The sequence below is a fragment of the Hirundo rustica genome, chromosome 2 (assembly GCF_015227805.2).
Source record: "Hirundo rustica isolate bHirRus1 chromosome 2, bHirRus1.pri.v3, whole genome shotgun sequence".
NCBI lineage: Eukaryota > Metazoa > Chordata > Aves > Passeriformes > Hirundinidae > Hirundo > Hirundo rustica.
In genome coordinates, this window is record NC_053451.1 from 43,291,663 (window position 1) to 43,310,545 (window position 18,883).

The 18,883-nt window shown below is 41.9% G+C and overlaps 1 protein-coding gene across 1 annotated transcript in view; it reads right to left on the reverse strand.

Annotated features, from left to right (window-relative positions):
• CWF19L2 (CWF19 like cell cycle control factor 2) overlaps positions 1 to 12,175 on the reverse strand; it is a 63,382-nt gene extending 51,207 nt beyond the window's left edge. Inside the window, exons 1-2 of the mRNA XM_040056702.2 lie at positions 12,091 to 12,175; positions 590 to 700 (exon numbers count right to left, since the gene is read on the reverse strand). Of these exons, the coding sequence (XP_039912636.1) occupies positions 590 to 700; positions 12,091 to 12,153 (174 nt within the window). The 5' untranslated portion in view covers positions 12,154 to 12,175. The remainder of the gene's footprint in view (positions 1 to 589; positions 701 to 12,090) is intronic.
• Positions 12,176 to 18,883: the final 6,708 nt, after the last annotated feature.

The following is an 18,883-nucleotide window of genomic DNA, read 5'->3' on the forward strand; positions in this document are numbered from 1 at the left end:
AGAAATACCTTTTTTACCACCCTCCCTCTCTTCTATGAGGGGAGGGATGGGCTGGAGTGGTAGGGGCAAGGAGCGCATACCTCACATCCATAATTATTTTTTCTTCCCCCTCTCAGTATCTTTTTAATTGGAACTAAGGCACTACAACTAAACAGATAATATCTACTACACTACATTTATTTTAGTCAAACCCATTTCTTCAGGTATCACTACATTATCAATACACATCTTTCCACTGCTGAAATATCTGCACATGAAAAGGATGTGATATTCACAGGCTCCATTAAGGCTTCTCCTGTGAAAGACCACAAATGAGACTGCTATGAAGCCTTGAATCCTCCAGACTTCTCCCCATGAGTCTATCATTGGTCCTACAGCACTTGTTTTTCTGCATTTGGTAGAAATTAAAGCTGGATGACAGGATTTTTTCCTCCTGGCAAATAAAAGATAATTTCTACCTTCGAAAAAAGCTAATATCAAAGCATAAAGAAATCAGAAATTGGGATGCTTTTAAAGATCGTCTTAAAGCCCTTCTGCTCACACATTCTGTAAAGGTAACAATCGATATAATTATTTACAATTTCATCACCTTTTCCAGTGGTTCCACCCGTTCATTCACATCAGCAGGCATCCGTGTACCTTCACCTCGCAGATCCTTTAGCAGCTTGCAACTCTCCTTCTTCTCGTAACTAACGTTGGCCTAAGATGAACAGAAAAGAAAAATTACCAGGTGGAGCTCAGTAGCTTTTCCTTACAGACACACCTCTGCAAGCCACACTGACACAACCACACACAATGGTGAGAACTGCATTTCAGGCTTCAGAATGTTCCTCCCTTTCAAGTTAAGGAGATAAAACTAGGAATACTTTCACTACTTCTTCTGAAAAATTAACCACCACTGCAAACAGTTTCAGTTCCTAAAAAAGAATTTGTATAAGCCACATCAATAATTATTTTTTCAGCCTCTGAAATTCACTGTTATGTACAGCATAAACTTGAATTCTATTGCTGTATACATGCTACATATCACCATACCCTGATTAAACAGAAGGAAAGTTATATTATTGCAACCCTAATTTTGTGTTGGATAAGTCTTGCACATTTTAACTTGCTTTTGGGTTTTTATTTATTTGAGGGGGTTCTTTTGAAACAACCAAAATCAAAACAAAATCTAAAGGTAGAGTTTGGAATTCTTATCCTTAAACACCAACTTTTATGAGAAAGAGTTGTCAAGCATAAGCCAAGAGAACACATACAAGGAAGACCAATATTTAAAACAAACAAATAAAAAAGCCTGTGCTCTGCACAAGACACTGACCTCCCTACCAGAGGGCAGTTTCTCTTTTTTTTTGTATAGCCAAGACAGAAATCTGAAGCTTTTGTCCTGACAGAAAACAATGCTTGCTGGAAGATAACCAATACACTAATATAAGGGTTCAGAGAACAAAAATATATGCTAAAAAATAAGATTAAATGTGGGGTTTTTTTCTAAAAGTGCTAACTCCCAAGATGGGACTGCTGTTGTTTTTCAACATTGCCATTAGCATATTGAAAGTGGCACAACACACTGAAATCCAAAAAAAAAAAAAAAAAAAGCCCACTACATATCTGCTCCCAAACAAAACACCCTTTTAAACCTTCCTTGTCTACTTTCTTAGCAACTCCATGTGATAAACTTCCAATACACTTAAATGCAAGTAAAGCAAAGCTGTTACCCAGACTTCTTGATTTTAAACAAAGGAATATTGTAAAACAAACAAAAAATAGTATAAATCAGCTTGAATAAAGGGGCCAAGACTGAGACTTCTATCTCCAGAATGAAGCTGACAGTCTACAAAAGGAAATGCTACCTCTTAAAATTCAAAAGGCAGGCATAAAGAAAAATGAGTTAAGAACACATTCAGACACCTATTCCAACATCAGAACATTTTCTAGTAAACAAAGTAACAAAAGAATGATCAGGACTACAATTCAGAGAGAGTGAAGGAGCTGTTAAGTACAATACAGCATCACTAAAACCACCCAGAACTCCAAAACATGCAGGTGTATTTCCTGCAACTTCTCCGTGATAGAGAGAGGTAACCCTGGCCACCCTAAGACATCTGGGACAACACCCTTGAAAATTCATGCAGAAATATATCAGATTGATATATTCTCTTCTAGTCCATATAGAAATGTCTTAAAAATATGCTCATCTGACTAAAACAAAGTAACTAAACATGCCACATTTTTGGATGAGCAATGGATAATAACCTCAGCTTTGCAATTCACAAAATGTCTACAAGCCACAAACTCCAAACTTAAAGCTTGTAACTGGACATAGATGAAACAGTGCGGATAAAGGGAAGCTCAATATAGTTCTAGATTGAAAAAAACCCCAAACCCTTACTCCAAGCTTGTTTGCTCCAGAAGCTAACACAAAACAAGTTGCAAAGATGTAGGTCAAAAAAAAAAAAAAAAAAAAAAAGGGCAGGCTTTTCTGCATTTTCCATTTCACTTTTGGTTGAGAAAGAACTGCAGCTGGAGTCAGCAGCTCCCTTCCACCACTTTTGCAGTTCTCAGACCCATAAATTTATAAATGCCACAGATAAAGGCCACTCAAGATCAGCTTGTCACCATGTCTTCATTGTAGATGGTCTCTGCCTGTCACGCAAGATTTAGCCTCTTAGCATTCCCTACAATAACAAGTACATTTTAAGTAACATCACTACTTTCTTCATGCTACCAAAGTTACAAATAAACATTGCATAAAATGAGGTAATGTTATAAATAAGGCACAAACTGAGCTTTTATACTTTTTATTAGATCTAAAAATAAACAGAAGTAATGAAGGCAAGTATTTAAGTAATTGAGATACATCATTCTAATGAAAGAGGTGGATCATCATTTTGGCTGAAGTCACAAATACTCATTTAGAACACAGGTTGACTAGAAATCATCATCAGACTACGGATTCTGAATACTCAATGAAACAGGAACGGGCAAGATGAATGCGTAGTGACAGATTGACCACAAGGCTGTTAAAAAGAGAAAGACAAACAAAAGCATCAGATGGAAGTTTGTGTCTCCTAAACAAGGATACAAAATATAGGTGATTCTTAACAATATATCTCTGCAATAAAAAGAAGGAAAAAAGAAAAAAAAAAAAAAAGAATGCTGTCTAGAGATCTAAAAATACAAAAGAAGTTATAATTTCACCTAAATTATCCTTTTAACACAAGACTAAAAAGTTAGCAGTAATACCCTCTAAATCTTTTTATCTCTAAAATCTAGCTCCCTCAAATTATAAAATTCAATTTTTATTGTTTGTGATGCTTTCCCCTCACACACACACACAATTACTTCAAGTGGAAGTGAGGCAGAAAATCTGCTTACACTACTTTATTAGCTTCAAAACTTACCTTTATATTCTACTTTTCTTTTCAAAACCTGCAGGGCATACTAGTATGTCATAAAATTAAAAAAAAAAAAAAAAAAAAAAAAAAAAAAAAAAAAAAGGAAAAACTAATTAATTCTCCTGTCAGACTTAACCATTCTATCTGAGGACCAACTCTAATAGTTTCACATTTGTCAACCCACAGGAGTCCAAGCATTTAAATCACATCAAGGTTCATTAATACTTATGATACCACAGGAATATCCAATAATTTACACCTTCCCTTTTACAAATGAGGTACAACCCATCAAAGAAAGACAAGCATCATCAATGCCCTAATAAAATTGCTCATGGTCTCCTTTGCAACGAAAACAAGGCTGGCAAGGCACTCTGCAAGGTCTGTTGTTAAGGTGCTGCAAAAACATAATTATTCTACAGTACAATATCAGCAATGTTTGCCATGGCTGAAAAGAGCCAAATTTTACAGTCTTTACCACAAGTAGGCAAAAGAGGTTTGAATTTCATAGATCCATCTGAATGTGGGAGGAAACCAAGTTCAAGGAAAGTGCTTTCTGGTTTCCATCAAGCAGGTCATCAAGGCCAGCCCGCCCAGCAGCTCACAGCTTGATCTACTAAATGAAGAATAAAATTTGCTCCAAAGCAGCCTGTAATATACTGCAGATGCAAAACCCAAAAGCTATAAAAATTACATCATGCCACAACAAGAAGAAGCAGAAAATATCAAAGACACTGCCAACAGCCAAGTTATACATAACACAATAAATGGAACTTGTTACACAGCAGTCTCTCAAGGATGTCCAGAAGGGATGGAGGAATGTCATGAAGAGCTAAAAATTCCTCCCCAGCTCACAGAAAGTTGGTCCCCTGACCAACACTCTTTCCTGACCTCAACTCTACTTACTGTTTCAGCTCTCATGAAGACCAGGGAAAGTTTTCCATACCACTACAAAGATCTTGCAACTTTCCACCTATAACTGTGGTCAGCCTCTAGTTCTTTAAATAATAATCACCATGACTCAGTAGTCAACTTCTTCATCCAAAAGAAGAAAGATTCCCTTTTCCTCCACAAGCGATCAAAAGAAAATCTACACCACATCAGATCATTACAGTATGACAAAAACATGCAATAGAGAGAGCACCAGATAAGCTGCTGTCCTAGCCACCTGCCACTGAAGGGCAGGGCTCCAATCCCACACCTCTCCTCTCTGCACTGCCCCTCACATGTTCCCACCACCTTACCCACCCAGGTCAGTTCCTGCACTCCAGTCTCAGGCAAAGTCACTTCCAGAACCACCCTGACACAAAATAAATCCCACCGAAAACACAGTTTCCTGCTGCACTCTAGCACTCTAGCAAGGTCATCAAGGTTACCAGTTTAAGCACAAGGAACAAAAGGAAAAAGTGCACTTCACGGAAAAGAAGTGTGGAAAAACTTCCTTTCAGCAACAGCTTCCTGTTAGGAAAGTTCAAAAAATCTAACACCTGGCCAGTCCTCCAGACACCAACACAAGGCGTTCAAAATATCTACAATGAGCTTTTCTTCCTAATTTCAGGATCATCTCCCATGCTATCATACAAACAACTCCACTGCTTTAACTGTTTTGATAATCAACTATCAGAAAGGTTGCTGTGGCATGTATTACCCTCCCAGCTTCCACAGCCCCAAAGCTCAGGGGCAGAGAGCCCTGGTTACATGAGTGCTTACCTCCAGGGAACTTAAAACATACCCTTCTTTGCACTTCTGATGCTTTTATACCAATTCTCTGCCTGAATAACACACTTATTTTTGTGAATGCTGATTTTTCTAGTCGCACTGTTCCAATTATTGCTACATCCACAAAGATTTCCCAAGGAGGACAGCAGTGGAAACACCAGAAAGAGCTTAGTTTCCAGCCCAACTTGGCAACTTGCAACTGAGTCAGAAAGCTGCCTGCACCACCACCTCCTCCAGACACCTCCTTTGCCAACTGGAAACATCACCAATCTTGTCATTTTCACCTGCCAAAAGGTACAGAAGAAAGGTCACTGAAGCAACTATCACTTCAATCATTCAAGCTTCTTGTGACCAATAATCAAAAGTCAGATGTGATTTAAAGAGCAGGCTGCAGGAGATGTCAGTCTTCAGTCAGAAACCTCTGGGAGGCAGCAGCAGTTCTGCTGGTACACGTGCAGACACAACAGATAACCAGAAGCTGTTACTGCTAGAAAACCATAAACAGGTATTTTATGTTAATGCAGGACCTCTCCACTGCTGTGGCAAAGCAGGCTCCAGAGGAAGGCCTTACAGAACACAGCAATGAAGACACCTGTCTTCATTACTAACCTTCAAAAATGACAGGTCTGTTCAAAGATGTTGCTGCAAAATGCATAGAGGTGCTGTGACAGAAGACTGAAAAGCTTTTGTGAAAAGGCAGTGTTCACTTCTCAGTACCACTGCTCTTCTAACATCACAGATTTAAGTGCTGAAGTGCTCCTTTCCAGATAGAGTTAGGCATGTAACACTTCATGAAGGATTTAAAAGGGAAAGAACAAAAAGGAGATGCTTACTATTATAGCACAGGAGCAACTATAACCCCTATCAGAGATACGTTTTGCTACTAATTTCTGCCTAAGGAGAGACTGCTGTAATTTTCCACTGAAAACTGCAATGTAAAATACTGCAAAGCATTCCATCACCTCAAATCAAATACTGATCACTGCAAAAAGCCAATTGTTGCCTTTTAAGAGGAAATACCTGATTGTGCTTCACCAGCAAAATCTGCTGATTTCAGTTTCTTTAGAGTTCTAATACTGTGAACTCAGTGACATATACGCTGTTTGTTGTTTTCTTTTCTTTAATTTTAAGGTATATTTTCAAAGAAAATAAAACAAAAAATGTAAACCAAAAATTAAAGGGAGACGTCTAATCAAAAGCACCGAACACCATGTTTCCAAAAATAATGGCTTGCAAATATCACATCAATTTTTTCAGAAATATAAGTAAGTTTCAGAAATATAAATAAGTAAAACTAAACACACAATTTCTTGTTTGTGCAACGAACTTGTTTTATGGTATCACTTTATTTTCATTGTTTCAATAACAATGAACTTGTTTTATGGTATCGATTTATTTTCATCGTTTCAATAATACACATTATTTGACAGAGGTCTTATTTATCTACACTCAACTTCCAATCTGTCAGTAATCCTTAAAAATTAAAAGGCAAGATTTTCTGCACAAGGAATGGTCAAATCACATCATCCTCAGAGGAAGAGTGAAAGATTCAAAGTCCATGGGAAAAAAAACCCCAAGTAACAGAAGAACAACCCTAAAACACAAAAATACCATATGATACAACACGTGCAAGAATAATCCAGAACTTGAAGTCTTGATAAGAAGTGCCCATGTCTAGGAGAAATACACATCTCTGCAGTTATCACAACACCCACTGGATTATTTTCTTGCTGTAAACTTGTAAACCAAAATAGCAGTGTCATGAACTGTCGTGCTCATCAAAACAAGATGCTATTTCTGAAGCTTTATAACAATTTGCATGTCAACATTTAATTATTTGATTACTGATCATTATGATAAACATGATCAGGTGCTGGGTTTTATCAGTGCAGTTTGGAAGACAAACTACACAAATAAAAGAATACAATTCCAAGATTTAAAAGAGAAATCTTTATCAATGAATTGTGCAACATTTTGGTTCATCAAAACAAGTGCAACTTCACTATTTCATAACAAAAAGCTCCTTAAGGTGAGTTGGCTGAACAGCTCATCTTTCCAGAAACAGATCTGCTAAAGTACAGTTATTTCTGCAAATTTCTCAGATTACCAGAAGCAAAGGCAACACAACTTTCCAACTGCCTTTCCCAAAGTAAAGGGCTTCCAGGATTACAACCACCAAATCACTGTCTTGACTATGATAGCCAGCCATGATAAGTTCCTGCTAATCTCTTGCTGCCTTTCTAAGCAAGACAATCAAAACACATTAAGAAAAAGTCTTGCAATGGTTTTCTCCTACTTCTGTTAACAGAACCATAGAATATCCTGAGCTGGAAAGGGCTCACAAGGATCACTGAGTCCAACTCCTGGCCCTGCACAGGACACCCCAAGGGTCACACCGTGTGCTTGAGAGTGTTGTCCCGACATTTCTTAAACTCTGTCAGGCTGGTGTTGTGACCACTTCCCTGGGAGCCTGTTCCAGTGCCCAAACACCCTCTGGATGAAGAACCTTTTCCTGATATCCAACCTAAACCTCCCCTAACACAGCTTCAGGCCATTCCCTCAGGTCCTGTCACTGTCACCACAGAGCAGAGGTCAGTGCCTGTCCCTCCTCTTCCCCTCACAAGGAAGCTGCAGACTGCACTGAGGTCTGCCCTCAGTCTCCTCTTCTGTACCCTGAACCAGCCAAGTAACTGCAGTCAGTCTTCATACGCCTGCAACCTCTAAGCCCTTCACTGTATTTGTAGCCCTCCTTTGGACACTCTCCAATGGTTCCATGTCTTTCTTACCTTGTGGCACCCAGAACTGCCCCAGCACTGGAGGTGAGGCTGCCCCAGCTCAGAGCAGAGGGGACAATCCCCTCCCTTGCCCGCCTGGCTGTTCCACTGCAGCAGGCAGTCCAGCCATAATCAAAGCAAAGCAGAGAAAGTCAATACACTTAGGACATTAATCTGTTCTCACACAGGCAGCAACAAGTCCATTTCTGAAAAGCAGACAGCAGAGTATTGACATGGCAATTATGACATCCTCACACTTTCACCTTATAAAATGCTAAATTGACTTTTCACAGAAATAACAGAGTAGCTACAGGAGAAGTCTTAAAAATGTTGCCTTTTTACATAGCTATATTAGGTTATTGGGTCCATAAATGGGAAGAGGAAACATGAAATGAATTTTTAAAAAAAAAGTTTCAGTCCTAAATTTCTCTATCACTATCAGCCAAATTAGTAATAAAGGAATCCCGACAGCTTCCTTTGGCCCACATGGACTTGTACAGGATAAAATGCTTATGATACACTTTTGCTAATGCATTCTAAAAATTTGGTATAGAAAAGGGGGCAGGGGGAGAAACTGGAGAAACTCCCAACCTTCAATATGGCCTCTCCTTACTTCAATTTTTCATTCTTACTGAAAGGAAAAGAAATAGCTCAAGGACATTCCTAGGATGATGAACACAGCAATTCCACAAGCAACAGGAAAGAAAACCAATTGATCATTAATGTATGTTTCAGTATTACCTAATGCACCCAAAAGAACCTTTGAAAATCAGAGAATCCGACTTAGCTTTGGGTTGCTTGGAAGTGAAAACAAAGCAATGTGGAAATACAACACAGACTCTATACTGTGATTTTCAGTAAGAAGCTGAAAAGCCACATTGTGGAAGTTTCTCATCGGCTATAGAGGGACCAAGCATCTCTAATGGTTAACTTCTGTAATAAACAATGTCATTGTCTCCAAATCCATCCCTACCCTCCATGAAAAATGGACTTGAAGAATCATAGTGGATAGTATTTCACAAATTATACTCCATTCCGCTTCCCTGTATTGGATTTCTCAGTGCTCTGACATTCTCAGAACTGAGAATCTAAGCTAGTAACCCAACTAAAAAATGTCCAGTGATGCCCAGGGAAGCTGAAGTGCATACAAGCTTAAGTTCAAAGTGAGCCATCTCCAAAATATTCCTGCATCCTCCAGCAATTTGAGGCTCAACAACTTTTCAATCAATAGCTTTCAACATTTATTTTAGATTTTAGGCTATTCTTGTCTTGATGGAAGTGCAGTACCAATACTTGCAACATGCTGTCCAAGAGACTTTACGATTTCTCTGTGCATCGTCTGGAAGTTCACTTCTTTTGTCTCCTTTAAGCTGGCTACAGTTAAAATCCTTAATACAATCTAGTTCTTAAACTGAAAGAACCAGCAGATAGCACTTCTCTATTTCCTTCTCCATATCATTTAAAAATTTTACAGAACTCTTTTGTATTAACTTCATTTTCAGCCAATCTTTCCTCGTCTCAAAACCTCTAGAGCCCTTGGACAGTCTGCACCAAGATCATCTCTGCACCTTCCTTCCCACCTTAGTCAATGTTGTTTGGTTCTTCTTGAGATGCTGGGACCAGGGATGCATAAGCTCTTGGATATTACACAGAAATGGGTAATATGTCTGTGCAACCATTTCCTTTGCTCCTTATTCCTCTCACAGTAGTTCTAACATTCAATCAGCTTTTGTCTATGCAATAACGTAGCATCTTTATAGAGCTATTTACTTTCCAGCTGTTAGTTTGGAATGGTAAAAGCCAACTCTGAGCCCACTGCTGTACAAAGAAAATCAGAAAATTAGAGTTGTGCACTGGGTTTTCTTTAGATTCACACAAATATTGCATTTTTAAGATATTCGTGTGGGAGTAATTTGTACTCACGGCATTTTAAAAATATGCTGAACAATATAATGATGGTCTGTTTCTTGTTCAAGTCAAGGAAAATTACAAAATTCAACAAAGATCCTACATACATACCTTTTCATACGTTACAGCTTAGCAATAAGAAAATATATCAGATTTGGTTTCATTCTAAAAACTCAAAACCACTTTCTAATATTCTTCAGCAAGGCTGATGAGCAGAATTTAAACCTACGAGAATATATTAACGCTGAGAGTTAGGACCTGTGAAGCTACAGTATCATCAAAGAACTCTTGAGACATATCCTAACCCTGGAGTGAGAAGTGTAGCCGCCCTTCTCAGAATACCAAACTTTCTAGCAACTACTGGAACTTTGCCGAAGACAACCTGTGCCCCAGGCAAAAAGCCGTGAACTGGGGCTACTCCTTTGCTCAACAGAGACCTTTGGGATCAGCCAGGAGCACAGACACTCAGCAGGAGGACCCCAGACTGTGGCACACTTAGACCACAAGAGCATAAAAGCTCAGGGATTCAATTGTCCAGCTGGAGGCACCCAGCTCAAGCTGGGTTTGTGTTTTGCACCATGATTAAATTGTTCTAAGGATCCGAATGTCTCTGTCTCTGCTATGAAAAACCTGGGGTCAAGCAGGTAAGGGAAACTTGTCTGACCGAGTGTGAGTGTTGTGTGTGGGGAATCAAGCAGAGCACACGCTGCCTCGCCGGAGCTGCCCTCTGCAAAGGGGCTCCAGTGCCAGCAGTGCCACCCTCGGGTGTGGGAGTGATCCCGGCTGGGAGACTGTGCTTCCAGAATGGTCAGATCAGAGAACTAAATAATCTCACCAAGGCTCCCTTTCCCACAAGGGGGTGGACCAAGTGATCTTTCAAGGCCTTCCCAGCTCGGGCTGTTCCAGGATTCTAAGCCAGTAGCATTGGCCTGGACAGCTTGCTGTACAAGTGGCTGTACCAGCTGAGAAGGAAAGGATAATAATGCCCTACACAAGGTTTGCTTACTGTTTAGTGAATTTTCTGAATGTCCAAGAGGTTGAACTGATCAAAAGAGCACTCTTAAACACATGCAGCAGTTCAAGTAAAGCAACAGACATCTGAACAACATCAACAAACTTTTGCAGGGTTACTAAGTTAAATTAATTTCCCTTCAGCTGCTTGTCAGAAGGAGGGAAATCACTGAAGGGAACTTTTATTGCCAAGAAATTGTTCCACAACTGTACAAGGGAGACGCCCACATGATATATTACATTAAATCCTCTCTCTTACTGCCTTGCCTTGAGAAAAGGCATCACTGTTCTGTAAGCATCAGCTATTCAGGCCATTTTCCACTACTTTTTTCTGACAATATTTGTAAGATTTGGCTGCTGCCTATCCCAGCCTTCCTTTTGTCAGAAGCCCATCATCACAACCTCGTTCTCTTTCCACACTTTTTCTCTTACAGTTCTCCTGTTATCCCCCCTTTAACCCCAAAACAAGCCATGTCACTTAAGTGATGTGCCATTTGTGACTTCAGCATTCACTCTACCTATAAGTCACAAGAATCACCACAAATGCCAAAACCAGCATACAGGCAGGTTTTGAACAAAACCCATCAGAATCAGCACAGATCTCCAAGACACAGCAGCTCTACCAAAGCACCTGTGAGTGGGAGCCTCATAATTATTGTCTTACAGTACAACAACACATCACCAGGCAAGTAATTGACCCTAGGAAATCAGGACCCCACTTCTCAACACATGCACACAACTTCAGGTTATTACTGCTCCATGACCAGAATGTTGCAATGGAGGCATACAGGCTCTGTAGGAGAGACAGGCCACAAGACAAGGAGAAGGAGCAGCCTTTTATGCCTCATTTAAACAAAGGCTGAGAGCTGGGCCTGCTCAGCCTAGAGAAGGCCGGGGAGCGAGGATGGTGCCATCTTATCAATGTATAAAAAAACCTGAAGAGAGAATGCAAAGAAGACCGACTGCGGCTCTTTCCAAAGGTGTAAACACAGCAATACATAATAAGTGAAACACCAAGAGGATCGATACTACAAGTGGCAAAACGCACGAAACCAGGTGGGCGTCACCCAGAAATTCCAGACTGCGTCCTACCACTGTCGGTGCCGCAGTCCAGCTCCCTTCGGTACAGAAGGGGCTCTCCCCACGGCGTCCCCTCCTCAGGCTGCCGCGGCCAGGGCAGCCTTGAGGAGCGTACCGACCCCGCGCAGCACCCAGCACCAAGCCTGAGGAACGGGGCGGGTGCCGAGCGGCCCCGGGACAAGGTCTGGCCGGGCCGGTCACCCCACCTGCGCCAGCAGCGCCTCCCGCTGCCGCTCCCGGCTCCGCTCGCTCTCCAGCCCGGACGCCATCCGCACAGCCCGCCGGAAACCGCGCAGCGGCCGTGCGGCAGCCCCGCCGCGACACTGTCGTGAACAGCGTCCCGGGCAATGGTGGGGCGGGGCGGCTGCGGCTGGGGCTGCTCCCGGCGGGGCTGCGGGACGCGGCGGGGACAGCGGGGACAGCCGGGCACGGGGGCAGGGCGGGGACTGCAGGGAATGGGTGCATGGGGACACGGCGAGACCTCCCCGGAGCCGGGCTGTGGTGCCGGGTCTTTCAGCTCCTCTGCTCTCGCCGGCGTCCGTCGCGACGCGCTCGGCTCATGACAGGGTTGTACAATCAGACTATCCTGAGTTGGAAGGGACCCACAAGGATCATCGAATCCAGGTCCTCCACAAGACCATCCCAAAAGTCACACTGTGTGCCCGACAGCCTTGTCCAAGTGCTTCTTGAACTCTGTCGGGATTGGTGCTGTGACCACTTCCCTGGGGAGCTGTTCCAGCGCTCCACTACCCAGTGATGGGTGAAGAACTTTTCCTCAATACAGCTTAAACTTCCCCTGACTGAGCTGCGCACCAGTTTCCTCGGGTCCTGTCGCCGTCACCACAGTGATCAGTGCCTGTCCCTCCTCTTCCCCTCCCAAGGAAGCTGCAGACTGCAATGAGGTCTCTCCTCAGTCTCTTCCAGGCTGAACACACCAAGTGACCTCAACCACTCCTCATATGGTTTCTCCTCAAAGCCTTTCACCATCTTTGTTGCCCTCCTTTGGACACTCTCCAATAGTTCCATGTCTTTCTTACCTTGTGGCACCCAGAACTGCCCCCAGCACTGGAGGTGAGGCTGCCCCAGCTCAGAGCAGAGCAGGACAATCCCCTCCCTTGCCTGGCTGGCCATGCTGTGCCTGATGTCCCCAGGACAGGGTTGGCTCTCCTGGCTGCCAGGGCACTGCTGCATCATGTTCAACTGGCCACAGGCCAGGACCCCCAGGACCCTTTCCATGGCATTGTTTTCCAGCATTTCACTCCCCAGTCTGTCTGTACAGCCAGGGTTGCCGAATCCCACGCGCCCAGGTGGGTTCCCCACACCTTGCTCAGAGCTCACCAGCCTCACAGGTGGAGGTCACAGCAAATACCATGTCATGGCACAGCAGCTTATTGGAACCCTGGGCTGCTTGACCAACAGGACCGCACACTCCTACAATGGGCATTAGGGAAACTTCCCTGCCCAGCCATCCAGAAGCCTCTCCAGCAGTGACACTCACACCATCTGAGCCGGGTCACAGTCAGACAAGGTTTCCTTACCGGCTGGACCCCGGGTTTCCCATAGCAACGTCTCTGGCATCTCAATCCTTAAAACAGTTTAATCACGATAAAAAATAACAATTTACACTGGGTGCCTTCAAGGGGGGACCCCAAAGGAAGAAACCTCAAGGGCTCTTATAGTCTCACAAGCACAAACCAAGCAGAGTCATGTGTGAAACCCTTGGCTCCTTCCATGTCCCTGAGTGTCCAGGCACCTGGCTGGCGCCACATGTCCCTGTGCTTTTTGGGAGTTTCACAGTCTCTTGCCTCAGGCTCAGGCTTCTCCCCAGAGCTCAGCCTACAGCTGCACACCGAGCACTAAATGTAATCCTCAACAATGGGGATACTGATGTGATATATGACCTAAAGTTAATTTGTGTTGTGATGTGTAATTAATCCACGATAAAATGTAATAATATGCAATGTAAAATTGATCTGCATTCAGTCTAAGTTGAGATCAGCAAACCTAAAAGTATGTTTAGGGTTAACTAAGACTAAAACTGCATGGAGGGACACGAGGGTTGGGGGAAAGAGGAATTCCTGCCGGAACCGCTTCGAGATAACCAAACAAAAAGGCTAAGAGAATGGAAAATGGGAGATGGGGGCGCTAACAATCCAATGATTAGAATCAGATCGGTATCTTATCTGTTCCGCCCGATTTAACATTTCCAAACCTTCTCCGGGACACGGCAATCACGGCATTGTTCCACTCTGAGAATCCATTCAACGAACTCCACCTGAACATGAATACGTAATGAAGCTACCAAGACACGAGTCCTACGGTCTCTGTCCAGTCTCAGCGGAAGACTGTATAAAAACCAGCAATGATGGAGTCAATTTGTGAACAGAGTGGGTAACAGGCTGACAGAGTCTGTTACTGCGTTCACCCAGTGCCGAAACCCCGGGATTCGACGCTGTCCCTTTTAATTGTGGCTATTGGAGACTGAGTTTAAGTCTCAAAATTCTAAATTTTGATTCACGGAATTTTGGCTTGGCGATTTATTACACTGACATCCATGCTCATCCCTCCTGCTGGGCTGAAATTCCCTTACACAGGCTCTGGCCTGCTTGTCCAGACCAGCATTAATGAGAGCAAACAAGGGAATGTGGCCCAAAAGGTGCTCACCAAAAAGTTCCAGTGCCACGAAGTGCCCAGTGCTCCCCATTGCTGTGAACACCTTCAAGGGATCTTCCAGACACTTTTTTACCTGTTTGCAGCTGGTTCAGTGCATCCATGCTAAACTGTGACCCTGTGACCTCTGTAAAGTCAGGGTGCCGGCTGCTCAGAATGTACCTGAGTGAGCAGAGGGAAATTCAAAAGTAAGCGTGTCCAAGCACTTGAAAGTTGCACTTGGCCAACAGTATTTGACAGGGCTTCTATGCCCATCTTCTAGTGAAGCAAATGTTTATCTGGGACATAATTTCTTTGGGATGGGATCAGAGCACTATTAATGTGTCTGACACCAAATGTGTCCACAGCTGCCAAGTAATAACATTCTTTAGGCCAAGGTCTGAGCATAGAACTTGGGTACTTTGTTAGCTATTTGCATGGGACAGTATATTTTCGAAGTGATAACAGTGATTTAATCATCATCTCCATGGTGGTATTAAATGTGTAAATTGAGTTTGCATATTTGTTCAATTTATGCTGGCAGTTAACAGCATCTCAAGAAAAACCTGTTGTAGATCACCACTAGGTGTAGAATGATAACTGACAGACTTTCATAGGCACCATTTGGAAAAGCAGCATGTGAACCCTCTTCAGGGAGCCATTTACAGAGCGAACGGATGGATGCAGATGTTCCAGCAGGATTGACTAATACTACTTTCAGTCCTTGGCTATATGCAGCAAAGTACACTGCTTGAGAGAGGAGAAGCAAGAAAAGAGCATGTTTGCTCCATTAAGGAAAATCTCTTCTCTGATTGTAATGTGCTCTTCTCACAAAAAAGTAGGTTTCTTGCCATCCCATTGCTGCCACTTGTTCCATGCAGCCAGCAGAGTATCTCAAGTGGGTGCTCTCTAACTCACTCAGCACACAGCCAGACATATGGGCTTAATAGATTTGTACTAAATCTAAACAGAAAATAGATAGTCCATGAGCTGAGCCAACTACTTGTGACTGAATCAAGTATTTGAAAATGAGAACAGAAAGTCTGGAAAGGGTGGCATAGCGTGAATAGTGACAGATGTGGACAATTTGGGAATGAGAACAGGGAATGTGTTTTCTACAGCAGAAAGGTACAGACAAAGAGGAGGATTCAAAGCACAGGATGAGCTCTTGCAGTGTTAGGTGCTGTTCTTCATACCTGTAACCCCCAATGTCATTAATAGGGTGGTTGTGTAAATTTTAATTTAAAACTATTTTCCAATACCCCTGGTTTTAGGAAAGAAACTATGATGCAGATACACTCTAGAACATCAAAAATGGACAAACAGTAAAACCTAGAAATTCATTTCTGAGAGCTGCCTTTAATTTTGAAGTCTGCATTTAGGGAAGGGGTGACATAATGTAGTTTCATTTCCTCTCCTTGTCCAAGAAAAGTATTTTCTCAAAGGAAGCAGGTAAAAATTCAAGTTTAGCTGTATTTCTTTCAAAATATTAGTATGTCTGCAACCTTCTCACATGCTCAGAAATCTTCAGTGAGCCTAGATGTGAAAAGTGCATATTATATGGCTCTAGGCAAGATATTTACTATATGTATTATGTTGTATTGATTGTTAATGTTGTATTAATATTTTGATAGTATGGTAAATGTAGTTTTGTAGTTAAAATGTAGTTTTTATGTACCAACCACAGGAAAATGTAAATATTTCAGAGAAAAAAGAATTTACTACTTCCTTATCAGAAGAGACCAACTCCTCCTGCCTCGCTCAGCCTTGTGGACGCCATAGAGATTAAAAGAAAAAAGTGATACTAACCAGAGACAATTCTTTGTTTGAATGGAATTTATGCATCATGTATGAAATGTATGAATATTCAACAAGCTATTCCTTTTAAGAGATAATCCTTTGTTAACAAGGGTCCTTCTTCGGACCTTTTTTGCTGGGGGAGGCACCCAGACGTCTGTAAGTGTTTTTTATTGTCTCGTATTGTCTTAACTCTAATTGTTCAATTTTTTACTCTAATTCTATTTTTATAACCATCTTATTTACTATTAAACTTTTAAAATTTTAAAAACAAGTGATTGACGTTTTTCACACTAGAGAACTACTTCTTGGTATACCAGTTTTAATGGTCAGCTGGGCACCTCTTTCAGTAGTCTCATTCTCTGTGCCAAAATTAAACAGGCTGATAAAACCTTAGAGATACTGATTATTGATGAACTCCTTCAGGGAGGAACTGACCTTTCCTAGTGAAGTATTATTTTCCATTTAATTGCACATTTTACACATCCTCTGAAAGAAACTGGTGACTCTCGAGATGACCTGTGTTATAAAACTCCATGCTTCCAACTTTCACTACTTGCCTTCAACTCTCAGTTTGATGTTTTATTTTCATTTCAAAAAGGTTAAAAAAAAAAAAAAAATCCTCTCCACTCAGTGTGCTCCTGTGCAGTTTTCTTTAAATAAGAGGCAAGGCTTTACTAAGGGAAAAGAGGTTCCTTTTTTCCTGAGAATACAAATTCTTTTTCCACCATGATGCTGGAGAGAATTTCTTACCTCAGTTATAACAACACATTATGAAGTCCTCATACAAAAGAAAAACAATTGTCCAGTAAGATGGTGGCAAGAGGACAGAAAGGGGACACATCCCAGTCAAAATGTACTTAGCTTTAGTCAATTCTCATTCTGTTAATTTTTAAAATCACCTAGTTTTCAGTTGCCATCGGTACTATCGAGCAGTCCTTTACATTCAGTTCTGAGGGATTACTTTGACTCAGACAGGAATTTTTATTGTCTTGTCTCAGAAATAAAAATGTCAGTCCTTGGAGAAATTGCAGCATAAAAACCCCAAACAAACAAAGAATGATGCAATTACGAAAAGCGTGTTTCTTTCATAGAAATTTCATTATGTTTACTCGGGAGATAATTAAAGCAAGTGTGTCTAAATCCAGTGCCATGAAATGATAGAGCACCTCACCCAAAAATCAATGCAGCAGCAATGCCCGGGTTATTAGTTGCTCTTGCCTGAATTGTGCTGTGAGTGCCTCAATTGTGCAGCGAGCATCTGAAGTGAAAAACCAGACGATTTTCTACTGTCCATCAAGAAGAGTGCTCCTGGCAGCAACAAAAGAGCCCCGGTGACATTGAGGCTCCTGACAGCCTCTCTTGGAAAGAAGAGCTCAGCTTGCAATGAGAACAAACGAGGAGGCTGTGGTGGATCGAACAATGATTCGCCCGTTGTTCCATATTCAATAGCAAATTGCGAGCTGTCTGCCCCTGAGCAACAGTTACTTTGTTAATTTCCTCAGCTCCTTTGAAAAGAGATGGTAATTTCGGCCCTAGCTCAGCAGACCAGGGGGATGGGGTTTAGAAACATCCATTTTCCCTCTCACCACCCAAGTTTCATAACTAATAAAGCGAATCCTTCGTCTGGGAGCTTCTCTAGTGACAGCTGGGCAGTTCTGGGTTAGTGGTTGGGCTTGGTGATCTTAGATTAGAGGTCTTGTCCAACCTAAATGATTCTATTATTCTACTAATAAACGTTTTGTGAGGTAGCTGTTACGTATGTGGAATAACTCATTCAGTTCATTTCTTGGGAAGCTTTTACATGCTTTGTTTGTTTGGCTTTTTTTTTCCCTTGAGAAGTTAACATTTTTATCAGACAGGAAGCTCCTAGCAGGGGTAACACTCATCCTGTCCATGATGTGCTGAGACTGGTAACACATTGTCACTGAGACACACAGAGTAGTCACACGCAGACAAGAGATTTCGCAAGGCAGAGGTCTTTCTGATTCCAGCTCACAGCTGAGAGAGCTGAGAGAAGAGACCCCTTTGTTTATTTCTTACTTTTTATACATTTGTGGGTCTAGCAGAAGATTGGCTTTTTGGGGTTTCCACCCCTCAGCCTCAGTGGCCAGACCAACTGTCAGTTACAATTGTTTTCAGGTTAGAAATATGCAAACAAAGGACAGAGAATGAAAAACAAAGGATTTGTTTATGTTACATCTGTGGGAAAAAGTAGAAAACTGCTTTTAATATTGTACAATAACTAAAAAAAATCTGACTCCATTTAAGAAAATCAAAAGGCTCAGAAAAACCAGGGTAAAAACAACACATTTCTCTCCTTTGGGGAGGAATGGCTACATCTTCTGGTACCTGCTCATCCTGGGGAGGTCCAGAGCTGCACATGTCAGGGAGCTTCAGATCAGCTACTTTGAAAGTGGGACACAAATACTGACTCAAGATCACCTGGCTGGGGTGGGGGATTAAAGCCCTGGGGCTTTATCAGTCCCTATGCATCAGACTAGTGCAATAGTAATTAAAATGTTCTTAGAATTTCCATGCAGTGCAATGAGT